The 20,628-nt window shown below is 43.3% G+C and overlaps 1 protein-coding gene across 1 annotated transcript; it reads left to right on the top strand.

The window, feature by feature from the left end:
* Positions 1 to 1,471: 1,471 nt before the first annotated feature.
* akap8l (A kinase (PRKA) anchor protein 8-like) lies at positions 1,472 to 20,339 on the top strand. The gene is made up of 13 exons (XM_034133015.1): positions 1,472 to 1,612; positions 3,198 to 3,236; positions 4,214 to 4,442; positions 5,762 to 6,326; positions 7,517 to 7,625; positions 9,139 to 9,188; positions 9,462 to 9,492; positions 9,570 to 9,675; positions 11,611 to 11,752; positions 13,296 to 13,401; positions 14,058 to 14,188; positions 14,705 to 14,800; positions 19,129 to 20,339. The coding sequence occupies exons 1-13, from the start codon at positions 1,588 to 1,590 to the stop codon at positions 19,612 to 19,614; spliced, it is 2,115 nt and encodes a 704-aa protein (XP_033988906.1). The 5' UTR covers positions 1,472 to 1,587; the 3' UTR covers positions 19,615 to 20,339.
* The last annotated feature ends 289 nt before the right edge of the window (positions 20,340 to 20,628 follow it).

The following is a 20,628-nucleotide window of genomic DNA, read 5'->3' on the forward strand; positions in this document are numbered from 1 at the left end:
TCCCTCCGTTTCCGGTTGAGCTCCATGGGATCTTATTTCAGAAAAAGTATGTATTGAAGTCAATGGAGAGAGAAAGATTATCTTTTGAACCCGTTTGAATTGTGCCACGAATTACACATATGATGTTTGTCAATTTAAAAGATAATTTTACAAGTCAAAAAAAAAAAAATGTGTTGTAAAACTGTGAAGTAACACTTTTGTTGTGTGAAACCGCTCAATGAACTCCATCTCCCGTCTCGCACCACACACCCAGACGGCCGTCACGTTGGCACATTTCACTTCTTTCTTTCAGAATGAGGCGGAAAGTATTAAAAGAGGTGAAAATCACTCCAAAAATAAGGTCCCATGAGTCCCACCGGAAGGGGAGTGACTTCGCCTCTCTATTTATTTATACATTCATTATATTTTTTCCATATTAATTTATGCATTTATTTATTCCTGTATTTATTCATGTTCATGCTAAAACCATGCGTGTGCCTCTCCACCTCTGTTCCCTACTTCTTACCTACTACTCTTTTCCCTCAACCTATCCTAAGGGAGTGCATGTACGTAGACACGTTGTGCCTCTCCACCTCTGTTCCTTACTTCTTACTTTCTACCCCTTATCCCTCAACCTATCCTAAGGGAGTGCATGTACGTAGACACCTTAGTTTAGCTGCTATAGGCTTAGACTGTCGGGGGACACCTTACTTCTTCCTTCTGTCTGTCTGTACCTGTGTACTCCCATGTTCCGATTAACCCAGCCTCCCCCAATTTCTTTTTTGTGTCTATATCTACGCCGGGATCCTGAGTCGTGTCTGAACCTGTCTCTGCGGTCCTGCCTGACTCTCATCATGCTACTTCCCTGATGGCTCCCACAGGATTGTTGACATCCTCGTGGATTCATCTTCTTATTATAGACACATGCATTTCCAAACATCCGGTCTACCTACACTGTAAAATGTATTATCTCTTCGATTTACACACGGCATCTATTGCACGTCTGTCCGTCCTGGGAGAGGGATCCCTCCTCTGTTGCTCTCCCTGAGGTTTCTCCCATGATCCTTTAAACTGTGGGTTTTCTCTGGAAGTTTTTCCTTGTACGATGTGAGGGTCTAAGGACAGAGGGTCTAAGGACAGAGGGTGTCGTTTTCTCATACTGATATTCTGTACAAACTGTGCTGTTGTATTTGTTGTAAAGTGTCTTTATTGTAAAGTATTTTTACTGTATGTACAGCACTTTGGCTCGACCAAAAATCGTTTTAAAAATGGATTTGATTTGAAAAACTAAAAATCGATAAATATGGCATATATGACGTTTGTCCGTTTACTGGTTTGACAGAAAGGCAATTCAAACGAAGGTATACTATCACATTTGAACTATATTAAAATGTCTTTATTTAAAAAATCATTTGAAATAAAGCCACCTAACCGGTTGTGACGTTCCTATAATGATCACGTGATTTTGTTTCGGAGGGATTCGGGACATCTCGTAAGATCTCGTTTCTCCCTTTAAAACAGCGAGACTTTACCGAAGGCGTCACCGCTGCTGCAGCTAAAGGAGCTAACGGAGCTAACGCTGCTTCTTTCACACAGTCTCTAAACACGATGGACGGCAGGAGCTACGCGTCTGGTGAGTGTTCACTAACATGCTTTAAAACTCTATCATGTGGCTCAAATAACATATTTAGTATTAGCTTTACAGGTAGCCGCTGTGTGTAAATATGTAGCCGATAGCTTGTTAACTACCAACTGGCTGTAGCTTCAGACAAAGAAGCTAACAGTTAGCTACTTGTTGTTTAATATAATTTATTTCAGAACAAACAAAGCATACACACTCAAAATGTCAACAAAGAAACGTAAGCTAGCTTAGCCACCTCGCTGTTGAATTCAGGACTATTATTGGGAATGGAGTATTTTAAGGAAACATTTGTACTTTACTTAAGAGCACATTAATGAGAGAATAAAGCTGTAATATCAGCTAACTGTTAGCTAGCTGCTAAGTATCTAACATATTCCAATGGGATCTTGTAGTTAAATATAATTTATTTAAGAACAAACGAGGCCTATAAGCTAATATTAACAAAGTAACGTTAGTTAGCTTAGCCACATTTCCTTCAGGCTGTTTCATTGTTTTTCTGCTAAATTAGTTTCTGTTTTTTGTTAAATGCTTTGCTAAAGCTGGTCAATTTGGTTCAAATGGTGTCAGGGGGGGTGGGGGTGACTTTGTATTGCTAGTTATTAAAATGGCCACTTTTTCCCCCCTAAAATGCCTCCAAAACACAGGTAGTCGTGACATCATACTGAAATGTATTTATATAGGATAAACCATCTCGTTTTCAAAGGGGTTCAACACATATTACCCGAGGAAGAAGTACTCAGATCTTGTACTTCAGTGAAAGTAGAAGTACTCCGACCTTGTTCTTGAGTAAAAGTAGAAGTACCAGAGTGTAGGAATACTCTGGTACAGTAAAAGTCCTGCATTCAAAATGTTCCTCAAGTGAAAGTAGAAAAGTATTCTCATCAAAATATAGTGAAAGTAGAGACAGTAAAAGTAGTCATTGTGCAGATTGGTCCATTTCAGAATAATATATATGATATGTTTTATAATGATTGATCATGAAAGTGTTCTCAAAGCTGGTAAAGGTGCAGCTAGTTTGAATGACTTTGTATACTGCAGGGTAGCTTGTGGATTTACTCCAGGTGGAACTAAAGTCTGATTTAACACTTGATTATATTTCACATCATTCATCCACATCTGTGAAGTAACTAAAGGTATTAAATACATGTAGTGGAGGAAAAGTACACCATCTACCTCTGAACTGTAGAGGAGGAGAAGTACACAGTAGCGTAACATGGAAATACTCAATGGAAAAGTAAAAGTACCTCAAAATTGTACTTGAGTACAGTACTTGTTAGTGAGCTATACATTACACAGCGAGGAGTCGTGTAGGTACATCAGAGATTATTGATGAGGGGTTGGAGGTCCGTTTTGGATTCGAGCCATGGGCCCAAATATTTTTATATTAATGTGAAGCCATTACAACCATTGCCTGATAAGGATCTGTAGAAAAATAAACATTCAAATCATTTTTTTTTACTTGATCCCTTTTAGATTTGGCTTTATCTAAATGACCAACAAACCTGATTTACTTAAAATTCTTCTATGTTAAATTGGTGTTATGTTTACTAAACCAATATGTCTTTCCCTTTTATAGGTTACTCCAGTTGGGGAGGTGGCGGGTCCGGCAGCAGAGGTAAGGAAACAAGTGAATTTAGGCCCCGGCCACACGGAGACTAAAACAAACCATAGTCGATGCCAAGAAAGTCTTCCATCCACACGGAATCGGCTCAAGAAACGTGTCCGTCCACACGAGACCACTCGGCCCGCTGGAGACGCTGTAGTACATATGCCGGGCCTGTAAGTGGCGCTGTACTAATGCCACAAAATACACCAAAAGCAGCGAATAAGACCCCCCGTGCCTGGTTGCCCTTCTGGTTATTCTCCGCGGTGGATTTAGCAACATGTAGTTCTCCATGTCCACTTGTTGCTGATGGTTGTGGTCGAGGACCTGTAGATTTTGCACTAACATCATGGCCAGTAGCGTCTGGAGCATGAAAGCAACCCTGTGAGCCGCCGTTGTTGTTGTTGGCGAAACACCTCAGCAATGACGCAGGGGTGAGCAGCAGAGGTGGGGCGGGGCTATGGCGTCATCGTTATCAGGAAATTATCCTATAGGGCGTACACACGGAGCCGTTTGGCCCCCCAGAGCGTTTCGTCCGCAGATCTACCCACCTTGGGAGCCGTTATCCTTATCCGCGTTTCCGTGTGGACGAACGTCTATCTATACGACAGAACTGTAGCGGATACAACCCGGTTCGTCTCCATGTGGCCGGGGCCTTAATATTAGTAGGGCTCTAAGATGTTGTATAAAAAAAAATAACCTTTGCTATCAATTCTCCAAGGGTCACCACATGATATGTACAGTTGCATAAAGTATTGTGCATTAGTGCATAAAGGGGAGATTAAATAGTAAGTCTAGTAGTCTCCACAATACTTGAATGCGCTCAGGAGGACTGTGACCGAGGGTCTTCGTCTGTGTCATAACGTCAGTTCATCAGTAACTGTGACGTAGCTTCTGCAGTCCTACAGTTGGTTCTTAAAGCCACCACTGTGTACTGACACAAAGACGATTGGTGGTCAAAATAAAGTGTATTTTCTTCTCTTTGTCAGGTTCTGGTGGCTTCGACCTGTATGGAGGGGGCTATAAAGACATGTCCGGGCTGGGGAGCTACGGAGGAGGAGGTGGAGGAGGAGGGGGCCATATGAAGAGGGGGCTTTCAGGAACCTCCCTGACCTCCTCCACAGGAACACATGCAGATGCAGTCATTGCCAAAATCAACCAGCGTCTGGACATGCTGACTCAGCTGGAGGGGGGGCTGAAAGGGTCCCGCGGCGACAGGTAAGAACTGTTCTTCATCAGTCAGAAAACACTCCATCCAGGCCAGGTAGAGCAGAGTAAGAACTGTTCTTCATCAGTCAGAAAACACTCCATCCAGGCCAGGGAGAGCAGAGTAAGAACTGATCTTCATCAGTTAGAAAACACTCCATCCAGGCCAGGGAGAGCAGAGTAAGAACTGATCTTCATCAGTTAGAAAACACTCCATCCAGGCCAGGTAGAGCAGAGTAAGAACTGTTCTTCATCAGTCAGAAAACACTCCATCCAGGCCAGGGAGAGCAGAGTAAGAACTGATCTTCATCAGTCAGAAAACACTCCATCCAGACCAGGGAGAGCAGAGTAAGAACTGATAATCACAACATCTACTAAAGCAGGATGATGATCACTATATAAACAAACAGGATATTTAGCAAAGGACCTAAACTAATTTTTTTTTTAAAGTTGACAAAAAGGCTTGCTTTAGATAAATCTGAAAACAGCTGTGACATGAGGCTTTTTGTAATTCAAAAATCACATATGTTTAGCCTTTATTTGAAATCTAAGGAACAGATCTTTTAAAATGTGTTTAATATCAAAGACTAAATCAATGTGGTTGTAATAGTTGAGGTAAGGTTGCTAGAGTACATTTTGCGACTTCACACGTGGGATGAGTTTCTGTGTCGCCTGAACGCCTCGCCGTGTGCAGAAGTGTTTCTCCTTTCCGTTTGTGTTTGTTTGTTTGCTGCCAAGAAAGAAGTCATAAACAATGCATGCCCCCCCCTCCCCCCCCCCTCGTTGGAGGTGCAGTTGTTTTATATCTCCATCCCAGCCCATCGGTACTGTGATCCATCCTCCATGTGTTCTGGCTTCAGGTTACACAAGAGGGAAGTGTACAGGCATCATGATAGTCAAAGCTGCTGTATCTACAAAGAACTCTAGATTATGTCCCCCCCATGTTGAGTATATCCCCTCTGGCCCTGGTCTCCAGACCCCCCCCCCCCAGTTCTGAAGGTTTCCAACAAACTGCATCCCCATATCTGCAGCGTTTGACCTCCAGCTGAGCGTTTGCAAGAGAAATCATTACTTTGTGATAAAGATGTGCACAGGGTCATCATCGGGGTCTGGTGTAATGTGGGGTGGGGGGACATTACATTTCATTTAGCTGACGCTTTTAGCCCAAAGCGACTTTGGAACATTAAACCAATGAGGAGCAGACTCAGAGGTTCACTTCCTGTCTGTAAACCCCACCAGGTTTAAGAAGAAGGGAGGAGGCAGGAGGAGCCGGAGCAGAAGCCCCCCCCTGCCTCCCTTCCCTCCACCAACCCTCTCCCTCCCTCCCGCAGGTTTGACCACTACGAGTCTTTCGACTCTCGCTCCCCCGCCCTTCCCCCCTCCCGAGATCTCTACAGATCCTCTGCTGGGAGCTATGGTTACGATGGCCGCGAGGATGGGATGCTGAGTCAGAGAGGAAACTCCGGCTTTGGGGGTGTTGTTGGTCTGGGAGGGGGGGGCGGAGGCTTTGACAGCCCCTCCACATCCTATTCTTCCTGTGGAGTCGCCAAAATGCGACAGAATATGAGGGAGTCGATCAACCAGGGAGGAGGAGGAGGAGGAGGAGGAGGAGGAGGCGGGGGGGGCTGGACAGGGCGCCGCTCCCCCAGAAGGGGTGGAGGAACAGGAGGGTTTGCAAACCGCAGGTCGGACCCCCCTCCGTTAGGCGGGGGTGGGCGAGGGGGGGGGAGACTCTCCTCCTCTCCGGGGGGGGGTCGAGGCAAGCTGCCCTCCCTCCTGGCCAGCCGCATGTACCCTGAGAGCGGGGGCTTCCAGCAGCAAGACATCCCCGGGAGGCACTTTGGAGGGGGGCCGCGGGCCGGCCGGCAGCGGGGCCGCAAGAGACCCCTCAACAAAGTAAGTAAGATGAATAAAGCCCTCCTCAGACAGGAAGTAAAGCCCGCTCTGATTCCCCCCCCCCCCCAAGAGAAAGCCCAAAGTGTTACTTTCTGCAAACTGTCCCGACTCACATTAGGTCTTCACTCCCCCCACCAGTTAGATGATAACGTTCACTTATATTATTTAGCGCCTTTCATGAAACCCAAGGACGCTTTACAATAGGACAAAACGGAAAACACAACATGGACCCCCCTCATTGTCCAAATCGTATTCTTGTTGGGGGCCGTGATGAAACATTCCCTTTTTGTTTTGACCTGACAGAGTTAAGATAAGGCTAACAGAACTGCTTTTATTTGTAACTTGTTGTTAAAGTGGGGGGGGGCTTCTTCCTGCAAACTGTCCCGACTCACGGTAGAGCTTCACTTGAAGGAGAGTAGTTGTAAAAGGATCCCCCCCCTCCATTCATCTGACGCGGCTGTGGGTGATCCAGGTCTAAAGTGAAGGGCGGCCCCCCCCCCCTAAACCTGTAGTCGACTAATTGGTCTTTCCAATCTAAGTAGAATTCTGAAAATGTCTTTTTAATCAAAGTTAATTTCCTAGCTGTCATTTCCCAACACAATCCCAGATGGCAAAGATAGAGGTTTGTTTTAATGTTCAAACGTGAAGGGGGTCGAAGCTGCCGTAACACAAAACAAATAGGTTTAAACGATATTCAAACACACAGGATCTAACATTTGTCTCAGGGGCTTCACAGATTATACAGAATACGACCCCCTCACATCGGACAGTTACCCCCCCCTCTAACTCCCCCACAGACTTAACTAATCTGCCTCCTTTTGTACAGTAGCGCCAAGTGGCCTGGGGCTGAGGAGAGGTTTTTATTTCTTTTGCCCCCACCTCGGGCAGATTTAGAAAGTGACCAATAATGATCTCTTATAGCTTACAAGAGGCAACCGTTGTCTTAGCGTAAAAGCAGTTTTTACTAACAATCTGCTTTATTCTTATTACTTATGCAAATTAAATGTTGATAGCTGTAGAAATGTCAGTATTAAATAATGGTACCAGAGAGCACAGGATGTAGCTTAACATGCTAATACTGACGGACATCGAGGAGTCTTTGAGTTCTGGTTTTACAGCCCACTGCACGTTAGCGGTGTCAGAGTGCACGTTAGCGGTGTCAGAGTGCACGTTAACAGTGTTTCTTGCAGCAGGTGAAGCCTCAGAGGGAGATGCAGAAGAAGAGGAAGCAGACTCTCACGGCAGCAGATGAACCCGAGTCCAAGATGAACCGAACGGAGCCGGCAGAAACTAAACCAGGTAAACAAACGCCTGAAGAGATGCTTTGGCCCTCGGCTACTTCTAAAAGCATAATGTGCTTCAGTAGTTTTCATGTGTTAACGAGCTTTAAACATTTTCTAACAGATCTTAGTTGATACAAAAACAAACTTATTTCCATAACGAGCTTTAAATAAATCTTCATATTTCCCCTCATTATAATCAATCTGAGGATCTGTTGTAAGGCAAACGGGACGAAGTAAACCCTCTGGAGAGCTGGGATGTTTCTCAAAGCTTATTCAAGACTAATCGACCTTATGAGGCAATAGAGTGGTGCAGGAATGAGTCCTAAACCCAGGAAGTGAGTCAGCATTTCACCACTTCCTGTTCCCTCGTCTCAGAGCCAATGGGATCTCTCCATAGGATGTTTGGAAATAAGGGGTGTTTCTCAATGTCGAGTAAAGCTGCTTCAGAGCCACTATTTCAAGCATGCTACGTCATCGAGTGCCGCCGAAGTACTGTTCCAATCTCCAGCATACTTGGAAATCTACCGAGCCCGGCGTACTCCGTTTGGAGAAATATCGAGGCTGCACATGAGTAGACTCCGCGGTCTTAAAATCCCCACAATGCTTTGCGCACGGACCAATTTCCCCAAATCTGTGGCGGAAGATGTAAGAGGCGGGGCCTCTCATATGACGCACACCTGCACACTTGCTAGCCTGTTCCACTCTTTGTTTTCCGAATGGCAGGAAGTATTCTTGACTCGCTTCTGAAGCAAGTGACTCGGAAGACATGTGCTACCAAGCAAGCGTACTCGACATTGAGAAACACCCAAGGTCTGTGGTTGAGACACATTGAAGAGACGGGTCACGTTTTGTTCTAGGACATTAAATCCATCAGCAGTGACCCCACTGGTGATTTCTGAAGAGTTGACGTGTCTGAAAAACGATGGTTGTTACCAAGTGGCTGAATAGGACTACAGAAGTCGTGGAGGACGTTGTACGTCATTACGCCGAACACGTAAACACTCCTCTAAGTTAGTTTGCCCTGTTCTGCTTGAAAGCAAGTCCCTGCCTCCTGCAGACTGTTCAAACAAACTCTTCAACTCGTACCATTTAGAATCTGTGTGTTTGAATATGGATCTGAAGTTGGCGTGACGTTGAAGTCGTGCTGCTGGACTCGCCTGTAGTTCCTTTATAGCATCACGTTAGCATTTAGCTTCTGGAGATTAGAGTTATGATTAGAACATTATAAAAGTAGACGTGTGGAGATTATCCAGCTGAACAAAGCATTTATCAAACAGGTTTGTTTCCACAGATCTTATTTCCAGATCTTTTCCTAAATCCTATGGAGAGATCCCATTGGCTCTGAGACCAGGGAACAGGAAGTGGTGAAATGCTGACTCACTTCCTGGTTTTAGGACTCACTCGATAACCCTCCCCTCTAGTGGGGGTCCAGCCCTTCAGATGTTTCTCTGTGTGGCCCTCAGTGAGAACAGTTCGGACCCCCTTGATGTACATGGTTGTCCACAGCTTGACGTGCTTTGTTTCCGTAGAGCCAGCCGAGAACAACGGTGACGACAGTGAAGCGAAACCTGCAGTGGAGGTGAGGAGAAAGAAAGCATTTGATCCTGCTATATCAGTGTTTCTCAAAGTGTGGCCCCCCCTAGTGGTCCGTCAGTATATTGGTACAATTTCACATTTAATAAATAATAAATTCAAAGTGTTTCTCAAATTGTTTAAAAATGACTAGTATAGGAGGTTTGAGAAACACTGCTATCAACACTTTGCCCCGTGGTTACTCTTAATGTTTGATCTGATTTAAATGTTTATCCATGTTTCTGAATAAAATAAGTAATGCAACATTGTTTTCCCCCAGCTCTTCAAAGCTCCTGTAGATGCAGATAACGGTAAGGACTATGAGCTCCACCCGTCTACACCTCTCACCCTCTCTCTTCAGTCTGTAATGCTTTACGTTTGCTCTCAGCTTCCCCAGAGCAGAAAGAGGAGAAGAGCCCGGCGGGGAAACAGAGCCCGAGCCCCGGCCAGGACAAACACCCCAAGATGAGGAAGAGGAGGGGCTTCCTGGAGAGGTGAGAGGAAATGTACAAATGATGCTTCGGCACCGGATCAACCTTCATCCTGACGGCACTCTCTCTACCAGAGCACCGTGTTCACTGGTGGAGACGCCGTGAACTCACTATGTACTAAAGCACTATCATGAGGGTCTAAAAGCTGAATCAATCATTCAGATCTACTTATTTTCTGTTGCTGGAAAATGGAAATAAAGATTTTTCATAAAAAAAAAGTTGATTTCAAGAATAAAACCGAGTATTTGTTTAATATGAGAATCATCGCTCGATCTGAAAGGTCTTTCCTGCTTCAGGGCCAGATCACGGAGACTCTTTTAGTTGACTTCATACATTATCATATACACATGTGATCATACTGTATACACATGTGATCATACTGTATACACATGTGATCATACACACATGTGATCATACTGTATACACATGTGATCATACTGTATACACATGTGATCATACACACATGTGATCATACTGTATACACATGTGATCATACTGTATACACACGTGATCATACACACATGTGATCATACTGTATACACATGTGATCATACTGTATACACACGTGATCATATACACATGTGATCATACTGTATACACATGTGATCATACTGTATACACACGTGATCATACACACATGTGATCATACTGTATACACATGTGATCATACACACATGTGATCATACTGTACACACATGTGATCATACTGTATACACATGTGATCATACACACATGTGATCATACTGTATACACATGTGATCATACACACATGTGATCATACTGTATACACATGTGATCATACACACATGTGATCATACACACATGTGATCATACACACATGTGATCATACTGTATACACATGTGATCATACTGTATACACACGTGATCATACACACATGTGATCATACTGTATACACATGTGATCATACACACATGTGATCATACTGTATACACATGTGATCATACACACATGTGATCATACACACATGTGATCATACACACGTGATCATACTGTATACACATGTGATCATACACACATGTGATCATACACACATGTGATCATACACACGTGATCATACTGTACACACATGTGATCATACACACGTGATCATACTGTATACACATGTGATCATACTGTATACACACGTGATCATACACACATGTGATCATACTGTATACACATGTGATCATACTGTATACACACATGTGATCATACTGTATACACACATGTGATCATACTGTATACACACATGTGATCATACTGTATACACACATGTGATCATACTGTATACACACGTGATCATACTGTATACACACGTGATCATACACACATGTGATCATACTGTATACACATGTGATCATACTGTATACACATGTGATCATACTGTATACACATGTGATCATATACACATGTGATCATATACACATGTGATCATACTGTATACACATGTGATCATACACACATGTGATCATATACACATGTGATCATACTGTATGCACATGTGATCATATACACATGTGATCATACTGTATACACACATGTGATCATACACACATGTGATCATACACACATGTGATGCTAACCAACACACTTTTAAATATATACTTTATAAGTTTATGGTGGAACAACTCGTTGACGCATCGGGCAGTCGGAGTCTACTTTTGGATTTAATTAGTTTATAACGCCCCTTAACCCTCCTGTTTTCCTCTCTCCTCTCTCACCTCTCTCTCCCCCCTCTTTCTCACCCCTCTCTCTGATTGTTGATTGTGTGTTTTTTAAACTTAATATGTGTAAATGTCTGATTGTGTGTATAGCATATACATATCTGAATATTGTATAATTTGACATTGGGGATTGTTGGTGAGGTCATTTCGATATCTCTGTCTGTACACACAGATTGACTTCAAAGTTGACTTTACTGTCCGCCTCCCCCTCAGGGTGATGTTCGCCTGCTCGGTGTGTAAGTTCCGCTCCTTCTATAAGGAGGAGATGGAGACTCACCTGGACAGCCGCTTCCACAAAGACCACTTCAAGTTCTTGTCCGGACAGCTGTCCAAGCCCACCACCGACTTCCTGCAGGTACACACACTCGTTTTCACTGCGCTCGTGCTCATAGTAATAGATTCAGTGAATTATAGCGCCTTTCAAGGGACCCAAGGCCACTTTACACGTTCTCTTTTGATGCAAGGAACATTTATTTATATGGCACCTTTCAACACAAGGCAATTTAAAGTGCTTTACAAACATGAAAGACATTAAGAGCATTGTTAGAAAACTCTCACTGGTCCCCGGCTTGAGCTTCAATCTCAGGATCCATGTATTTGTGATCCTCTCCAGAATGGAAGGAGTCATCACATACAGAGCATCAACTAGTTCCTGAACAGTGTCCTTCACATGCTGATATCCAAGAGAGGGAGTTACACAGTCACAAGATGGAGGAATAGAAAGCAGTATTCAATGTTTACTTCAGATTAGCCATGTATTGATTATCCTCTCAGGAATGACAATTCTGACTTTTTCTCAAAATATTCTGACTTTTTCTCCAAAATCACAAAATTCTGACTTTTTCTCCAAAATCGGACTTGTTCTCAAATCTCCAAAAATCATAATTTTCCTAAAAATTATGACTTTTTCTCAAAAATCACCACATTCTGACTTTTTCTCAATGTTTGACTTTCTCAAAAATTCTGACTTTTTCAAAAATTATGTCTTTTTCAAAAAATTCTGACTTTTTCTCAACAATTCTGACTTTTTCTCAACAATTCTGACTTTTTCTCAACAATTCTGACTTTTTCTCAAAATATTCTGACTTTTTCTCAAAATTCTGACTTGTTCTCCAAAATCTCCAAAAATCATAATTTTCCTAATAATTCTGACTTTTTCAAAAAATTGAATGTATTTGTATCCACGGTCTTTGTTGAAATAAATCCATAATACTCTAAAGTTACAGTGCCGTGTGAGATGTGAATATATCACAGCGGCACAAAGAAAAGTCTTCAGCCTGGATTTAAAAGTAGTTATGTTGCATGTTTTTATTTGATTGTATTTACTTGTTTAAAATGAGATGTGTCTTTAGGGCTCAATCTGCGATGGATTAAAATGCGCCTGGGCGTTTTTCTAAAGATGCTTTTAAAACATGAACCCCGTGCTGCACAGTCGAGTTATATACACGTTTGTTTTCATGACAAGCTAAGCTATCAGCATATGTAGCTACATGGATGTACGAATAGTTATGAGACCATAAATACAAAAGAAAAAACAAGACGAAAATGTTATCACTCAGAAATGTATTGAAATCCCACCGAGAGGAAATAGTTCTTCCCCGTCTCGGTGACCCTGGTTTCTTCTGCTGTCGACCCTCAGAGGGTTAACGTGCATTGTCTCCTCTTAAATAAATAAACACAAATATTTCAGACACCATTTTGAAGCCCTCACACATAGGCAAGTTTATTTATGCAGCACCTTTCAACACAAGGCAATTCAAAGTGCTTTACAAACATGAATACAAGTTGCAGTGTGAGATGTGAATAGTTCCTGTAAAGGGCTGCACGATGAAGCCACGTGTGATTATTTGTGACTGTTCTCACCCCTCATGGATAAACTGAAAGACTTTGTTTTTCAGGAGTATCTGCAGAACAAGTTTAAGAAGACGGATCAGAGGGTGGGTCAGCTGGAGAACCACAGCGCCGCCATCTGCCAGGTGTACAGAGAGCAGGACCTCACCAAGGGTAAGAGCACAAAGAACTGGATCACACGGAGCCCACCCATCTGAACACCTCTACCTGTCCCACATCTGAACACCTCTACCTGTCCCACATCTGAACACCTCTATCTGTCCCACATCTGAACACCTCTATCTGTCCCACATCTGAACACCTCTACCTGTCCCACATCTGAACACCTCTACCTGTCCCACATCTGAACACCTCTATCTGTCCCACATCTGAACACCTCTACCTGTCCCACATCTGAACACCTCTACCTGTCCCACATCTGAACACCTCTACCTGTCCCACATCTGAACACCTCTACCTGTCCCACATCTGAACACCTCTACCTGTCCCACATCTGAACACCTCTACCTGTCCCACATCTGAACACCTCTACCTGTCCCACATCTGAACACCTCTACCTGTCCCACATCTGAACACCTCTACCTGTCCCACATCTGAACACCTCTACCTGTCCCACATCTGAACACCTCTACCTGTCCCACATCTGAACACCTCTACCTGTCCCACATCTGAACACCTCTACCTGTCCCACATCTGAACACCTCTACCTGTCCCACATCTGAACACCTGTCCCAAAGACAGCTTAATGTTATGTAAGAAGCATGCATAAAACAATGTGCTGTATTTAAATATGTTGTGTTGCCGTGTAGATCTGGGGATGGAGCACTTCATGAGGAAGGTGGAGGCCGCGCACTGCGCCGCCTGCGACGTGTTCATCCCCATGCAGCCGCATCTCATCCAGAAACACATCAAGTCCCCGGATCACAACTACAACAGGAAGGTGAGCAAACATCACCAAGCATTCCTCACTCTGCAGGAAGGTCCTCTGCAAGGTTCAAGGCTCCATCACCACGTGCTCAGCAGCTACAGTGTGGCTATGGACATGAAACACTGAGGTCACAGGCTCCTCCAACAATATATAGGACGTGAAACACTGAGGTCACAGGCTCCTCCAACAATATATAGGACATGAAACACTGAGGTCACAGGCTCCAACAATATATAGGACGTGAAACACTGAGGTCACAGGCTCCTCCAACAATATATAGGACATGAAACAAATACAAATAGTGCAAGAAGAGTCTATATACAAGTAAATGGAATATGATATATAGATAAATAATTAGCAAAATGCAATCTTATGGATGTTCTTCACAGAGTTCAGGTGTTTCATAGTCTTATGGTCTGTGGAATAAAACTGTCTCTGAGTCTGGTGGTTTTTATACTGATCCGTTCAGGAAATAAGAAAGATATCAACATGATGAATTACTGATGTTTACTCTCTCTCTCATTAAAGGGGATGATGGAGCAGTCGAAGAGGGCGAGTCTCTCCGTCGCTCGCAGCATCCTGAACCACAAACTGATCGGGAAGAAGCTGGAGAGCTACCTGAAGGTAAAGAGTCCTCTCCTGTATATCAGTATGTAGTGTCTCTACTTTAAAGAGTCCTCTCCTGCTGATGTTCAGGTGTATATCAGTATGTAGTGTCTCTACTTTAAAGAGTCCCTATTCTTCTGATGTTCAGGTGTATATCAGTATGTAGTGTCTCTACTTTAAAGAGTCCTCTCCTCCTGATGTTCAGGTGCATATCAGTATGTAGTGTCTCTACTTTAAAGAGTCCTCTCCTGCTGATGTTCAGGTGTATATCAGTATGTAGTGTCTCTACTTTAAAGAGTCCTCTCCTGCTGATGTTCAGGTGTATATCAGTATGTAGTGTCTGTACTTTAAAGAGTCCTCTCCTGCTGATGTTCAGGTGTATATCAGTATGTAGTGTCTCTACTTTAAAGAGTCCTCTCCTGCTGATGTTCAGGTGTATATCAGTATGTAGTGTCTCTACTTTAAAGAGTCCTCTCCTGCTGATGTTCAGGTGTATATCAGTATGTAGTGTCTCTACTTTAAAGAGTCCTCTCCTGCTGATGTTCAGGTGTATATCAGTATGTAGTGTCTGTACTTTAAAGAGTCCTCTCCTGCTGATGTTCAGGTGTATATCAGTATGTAGTGTCTCTACTTTAAAGAGTCCTCTCCTGCTGATGTTCAGGTGTATATCAGTATGTAGTGCAGGGCTATTCAATTAGTTTAGAATGGAGGCCGGTTGATGAAAATGATCGAAAGCAAGGGGCCGGCTTGAAAAAAAAAATGGCTTGAAATATGAGCAATCATATTAAGAGCTTCAGATACAGTAAATACTACAACAGCATAGTGGAGTGCATATATTTTGTTTAATTAAATCAAACATAGCCCCAAGGCCTTTATAAATGGCAAGTTCAGAACTCAGTACATGTGAAGCTAATATAACCATCAACATCATTGGATTTAGATTAAATGATCTAATAATTCACACAAAATAGCAATTTAGGGCCATACACAAACAACAGTGCATATTATGGTATAATAAAAATAAAGACATGTGAGCCATACCACATCAATTGCTTAATTAAAAGCAAAAACAATTATCAAAAGACTTGTATTAATTACCAAACCACAACACACAGCCTTTTAAAACTCAAACCTTTTTTGATTAACATAGTGATAACTGACATACAGTCTGCAACCAACTTGGCAGATATGTGCCATCTAATGAGAGAAATGGCATTTTTTCGATTTAGCAAGAGCAGGGAAGTCGGGAGTATACGTTGTCATGGCAATACGCATACAGTGATGCAGATGCTGGTCAGTGAGGGATGCGCGATTATTAGTTTTTATGGCATTCATGTGTGAGAATGCCGATTCGCACGTGTAAGTCGAGCCAAACATTGTGAGGACAAAAAGTGCAAGACCCCTTGAATGAGGGAATTTCTCGTGGCTGACTTCATGAGTCCAGAACTTTTCAGAACCTGCCAGCTGAAATGACTGTCGCAGGTCATCTGATGACTGAATGTCAATGAGTTCGAGTTGTAAAGACGCCTCATTTAATGTCACAATCAGCTCCTTTGCTTTCAGTGCAAACTCTCCCTCTACATTCACAGAGAAAGGGTCCTTCACAAATCTCATCACTTCAGCCGGGAGACTGAAATGTTCAAACCTCGCGGCAAAGTTGGTTTTCAATGCGTCCATAAATCCAGTCATCACCTCGGTGATTTGTAAACCTGCAGTGCGCAGTGTTGGAAAATGGAGCATTTTGCCTGGACATAAATCCGTGGAAAAAAGTGTGAGCTTTTTTTGAAACGCATGGAGTCTCTCCACAAGTTGTGTGACCATTTTATCTCTGCCCTGCAGCTCCAAATTGAGTTGGTTCAGATGTTGGAAAATGTCGCTCAAAAAGCAAACGGCAGCGTAAAACTCATCATTCTCTATCAGACACAGAAAGGCGTTGGCTTTTTTGTGTTTTGAATTGCGGAGAAACGCCATGATCTCCTCCTTAAGTTCACAAAATCGTTTCAAGACGTTTCCTTTGCTTAGCCATCTAATGTCACTGTGCATGAGCAAATCATTATATTGAGCTGACATGTCTGACAACATCTGGCGGAAAAGGCGGTGCTGTAAACTGGAGTTACAACGAATAAAGTTAATAATCGCCATGACAGAGTCCATTGTGTTTTTTAACTCACCACTTAGTTTTGCGCACAGGAGGCTTTGGTGGATGAGGCAATGAAGCGATCTCAGCTGTGGAGCCACATCTGCCAGCCTAGCGGACAGTCCCTGTGTTCGGCCCGACATCGCAGGTGCCCCATCCGTTACAAGCATGTTAATACGATCCAATTCCAACTTGTGCTCCTTGAAAAACGAAACCACTTTGTGGAACATCACCTCACCGGTCGTGTGTCCATCCAAAGGAATTAATCCAAGTAGATCCTCCCGAAAGCACTCACCATCAAAAAATCTAACATAGAGGCACAGTTGTGCAACATCGCTGCTGTCAGTGGATTCATCAATAGCTAGCGACATAACCTCCGCCTTTCTCAGTTTGTCCAAGAGAATCTCAAAAACGTCCGATGCAAGGGTCTCCACTCTCCTTGATGTTGACGTGTCAGAAATCGGAATGTTCTTAATTGAGTCAATAACGCTTTTTCGGATTTTCTCATCTGCAACCACTTCCTCAATTGATGCAAGCATACACTCTTTGACTGTCTCTGCGTCCGTAAAAGGCCTTTTCTTTTTGCCTAATATCCAGGCCACTCGTAGGGATGCTGCGGTAGCTCTCTCTTGGTCAGTGCAAGCCCGAAACAGGGAGCTACGTCTTTGGTCATAGCACAAAGTTAACCCCAAAATCTTCTGGCGGCGAGCATCAGAGCCCGCTGGAAAAGTGGCGTCAAAGTTGGCGTGAGCTGTCTTAAAATGCCTTCTCAAGTTGTACTCTTTACACACCGATAAACACTCATTGCAGATTAAACACACGGGCCTTCCACTGACATTTACAAACAAGTACTTCTCTTTCCACTCGCTGTTGAATTGCCGGTTTTCGGTGTCAACCTTTCGTTTTTTTAACGTAGAAAGAGACATTTTGATATCCAACTATGCTGACCAGGTTTGATGAATCGTACCATTGGCGCGAAACCGTTGAAGGTGCGCGAGCTTGTAGTGAAGGGCAACGCGAGCCGCGAGGACGCGCGCAGAGACGCAATAAATGACAGGAGTTGTCACTACAGTAGCTAGTAGGTGGGTTCGAAACCCGAGCCCGCCAAAGTTTTCAAGCAATGTCTTCCCCTCTATCTCTCAATTTAACACCCTCTCTGGAATAAAGTCACTCTGGCCCAAAACATTTATAAAAAAAAAAAAAAAATTAAACTTTATTTTAAAAATTAAACTTTTTAACATTATACTCAAAGGGCCAGTAAATATCACCCGGGGGCCGGATTTGGCCCGCGGGCCGCCAATTGAATAGCCCTGATGTAGTGTCTCTACTTTAAAGAGTCCTCTCCTGCTGATGTTCAGGTGTATATCAGTATGTAGTGTCTCTACTTTAAAGAGTCCTCTCCTGCTGATGTTCAGGTGTATATCAGTATGTAGTGTCTCTACTTTAAAGAGTCCTCTCCTGCTGATGTTCAGGTGTATATCAGTATGTAGTGTCTCTACTTTAAAGAGTCCTCTCCTGCTGATGTTCAGGTGTATATCAGTATGTAGTGTCTCTACTTTAAAGAGTCCTCTCCTGCTGATGTTCAGGTGTATATCAGTATGTAGTGTCTCTACTTTAAAGAGTCCTCTCCTGCTGATGTTCAGGTGTATATCAGTATGTAGTGTCTCTACTTTAAAGAGTCCTCTCCTGCTGATGTTCAGGTGTATATCAGTATGTAGTGTCTCTACTTTAAAGAGTCCTCTCCTGCTGATGTTCAGGTGTATATCAGTATGTAGTGTCTCTACTTTAAAGAGTCCTCTCCTGCTGATGTTCAGGTGTATATCAGTATGTAGTGTCTCTACTTTAAAGAGTCCTCTCCTGCTGATGTTCAGGTGTATATCAGTATGTAGTGTCTCTACTTTAAAGAGTCCTCTCCTGCTGATGTTCAGGTGTATATCAGTATGTAGTGTCTCTACTTTAAAGAGTCCTCTCCTGCTGATGTTCAGGTGTATATCAGTATGTAGTGTCTCTACTTTAAAGAGTCCTCTCCTGCTGATGTTCAGGTGTATATCAGTATGCAGTGCCTCTACTTTAAAGAGTCCTCTCCTGCTGATGTTCAGGTGTATATCAGTATGTAGTGTCTCTACTTTAAAGAGTCCTCTCCTGCTGATGTTCAGGTGTATATCAGTATGCAGTGTCTCTACTTTAAAGAGTCCCTTCTTCTCTTTAGGGGGAGAACCCGTTCACTGGGAATCAGGACGACCAGGACCCCGAGGATTCGATGGTGATGGACGTCTCTGAACTGGAGCTCACCGGCGAGGGAGGAGGCGACCAATCAGAGGAGGGGAAGGGACAGGAAGAGGAGGAGCTTCTGGGGGAAGAGGAGGACGACAAGGAGCTAGAGGAGGAAAAGGAGGCAGCAGCAGAAACAGCTGTGGGAGAAACAACAACAGGAGAGGAGGAAGAGGAGAAGATGGATGCTGAGGAAGGACAGCAGGGAGAGGAAGACGAGGATGGATTTGAAGTTGAAGATGAGGAGGAAGGATATGTGGTGCACGATGAGGCCGGTGAAGATGAGGGAGTGAAGGAGGAAGAGGAGAAGGAGGAAGAGAAGAAGGAGGAGGAGGTGAAGGAGGAAGAGGAGGTGAAGGAGGAAGAGGAGAAGAAGGAGGAAGAGGAGGAGAAGAAGGAGGAAGAGGAGAAGAAAGATGAATGACTTTTGCACCATGTGACTCTGAGTAGATGAGATGTGCTTTGGGGTCAGAGTTTAGTTCCAGGAGCTTCAGCGTCTCCCCGTAGAACAACCCCTCAAACTTCAAAATGGAGCGCGTCTCCAGACTTCAAAATGGAGCGCGTCTCCAGACTTCAAAATGGAGCGCGTCTCCAGTCTTTAAAATCAGACGTTAAAATGGAGCGCGTCTCCAGACGTTAAAATCAGACTTCAAAATGGAGCGCGTCTCCAGACTTCAAAATGGAGCGCGTCTCCTCTCTGGAACGTTAATAAGATGATAAACGACATCCTGCTTCCCCACAGAACTCCTCCCAAACAATAAAGCATGTTTTTTTTAATTAATTCTGACATTAAACTCTGACCTAATTCACTGGTTTTTAAATTCAGAACGCTTTGAAACCCCTCCTGCTCCCAGCGTTAGTCCATCGAGCTCGTTCCGTTTTTATCAAAGCTCCTCGTCTCCTCCTCCTCGCCTCCTCGTCTCCTCCTCTCCTCCTCGTCTCCTCGTTCATCTTCACACGTTCTTTTTTTTGTGCCTTTTTTTGTTGAAAGTATTTTTATTTTCTTTACGACTGTGTGGAGTCGGTGTTATAAACATGAGTAATGTTCATAGGGTTTTTATTCTGCAGCCGTCTGTGGAGTGTTGTATTTAACATGGTGTATGAAACAAACTGTTCACTCTGAGGAAGAAATAAAGCTGTTGAATAAAATCACCGTTTCACTCGTTTCTCTTTAATCTATCCAGGAGTCATCTCATCCTTTTCTCATTTGACTTGCTAGTGAGTGTAATACTCATGTGTTCAACTGAAATATAGTCATTTACTTCATTTGTACTTCTTTTACTCAAGTACAACATCTGAGTACTTGTACTTTTACTGAAGTACCAGATCTGATGTAAAATGCAGCCATTACTTTAATATGTACTACCTGGTAAGAGATGTATTGATCTTGCAGGTGGCCGTGATGTTTTGTATTTCTATTGAAGGTTTATGAGATGCT

Source organism: Trematomus bernacchii, unplaced genomic scaffold, assembly GCF_902827165.1.
Source record: "Trematomus bernacchii unplaced genomic scaffold, fTreBer1.1, whole genome shotgun sequence".
Classification (NCBI taxonomy): Eukaryota; Metazoa; Chordata; class Actinopteri; order Perciformes; family Nototheniidae; genus Trematomus; species Trematomus bernacchii.

What these genes read in the sequence shown, in the direction of transcription:
- akap8l (XM_034133015.1), top strand. Translation starts at nt 1,588, where the DNA reads ATGGACGGCAGGAGCTACGCGTCTG. An exon ending in TGGCGGGTCCGGCAGCAGAG is followed by an intron (nt 3,237 to 4,213) that starts GTAAGGAAACAA and finishes TCTCTTTGTCAG; the next exon opens with GTTCTGGTGGCTTCGACCTG. An exon ending in AGAGCAGGACCTCACCAAGG is followed by an intron (nt 13,402 to 14,057) that starts GTAAGAGCACAA and finishes GTTGCCGTGTAG; the next exon opens with ATCTGGGGATGGAGCACTTC.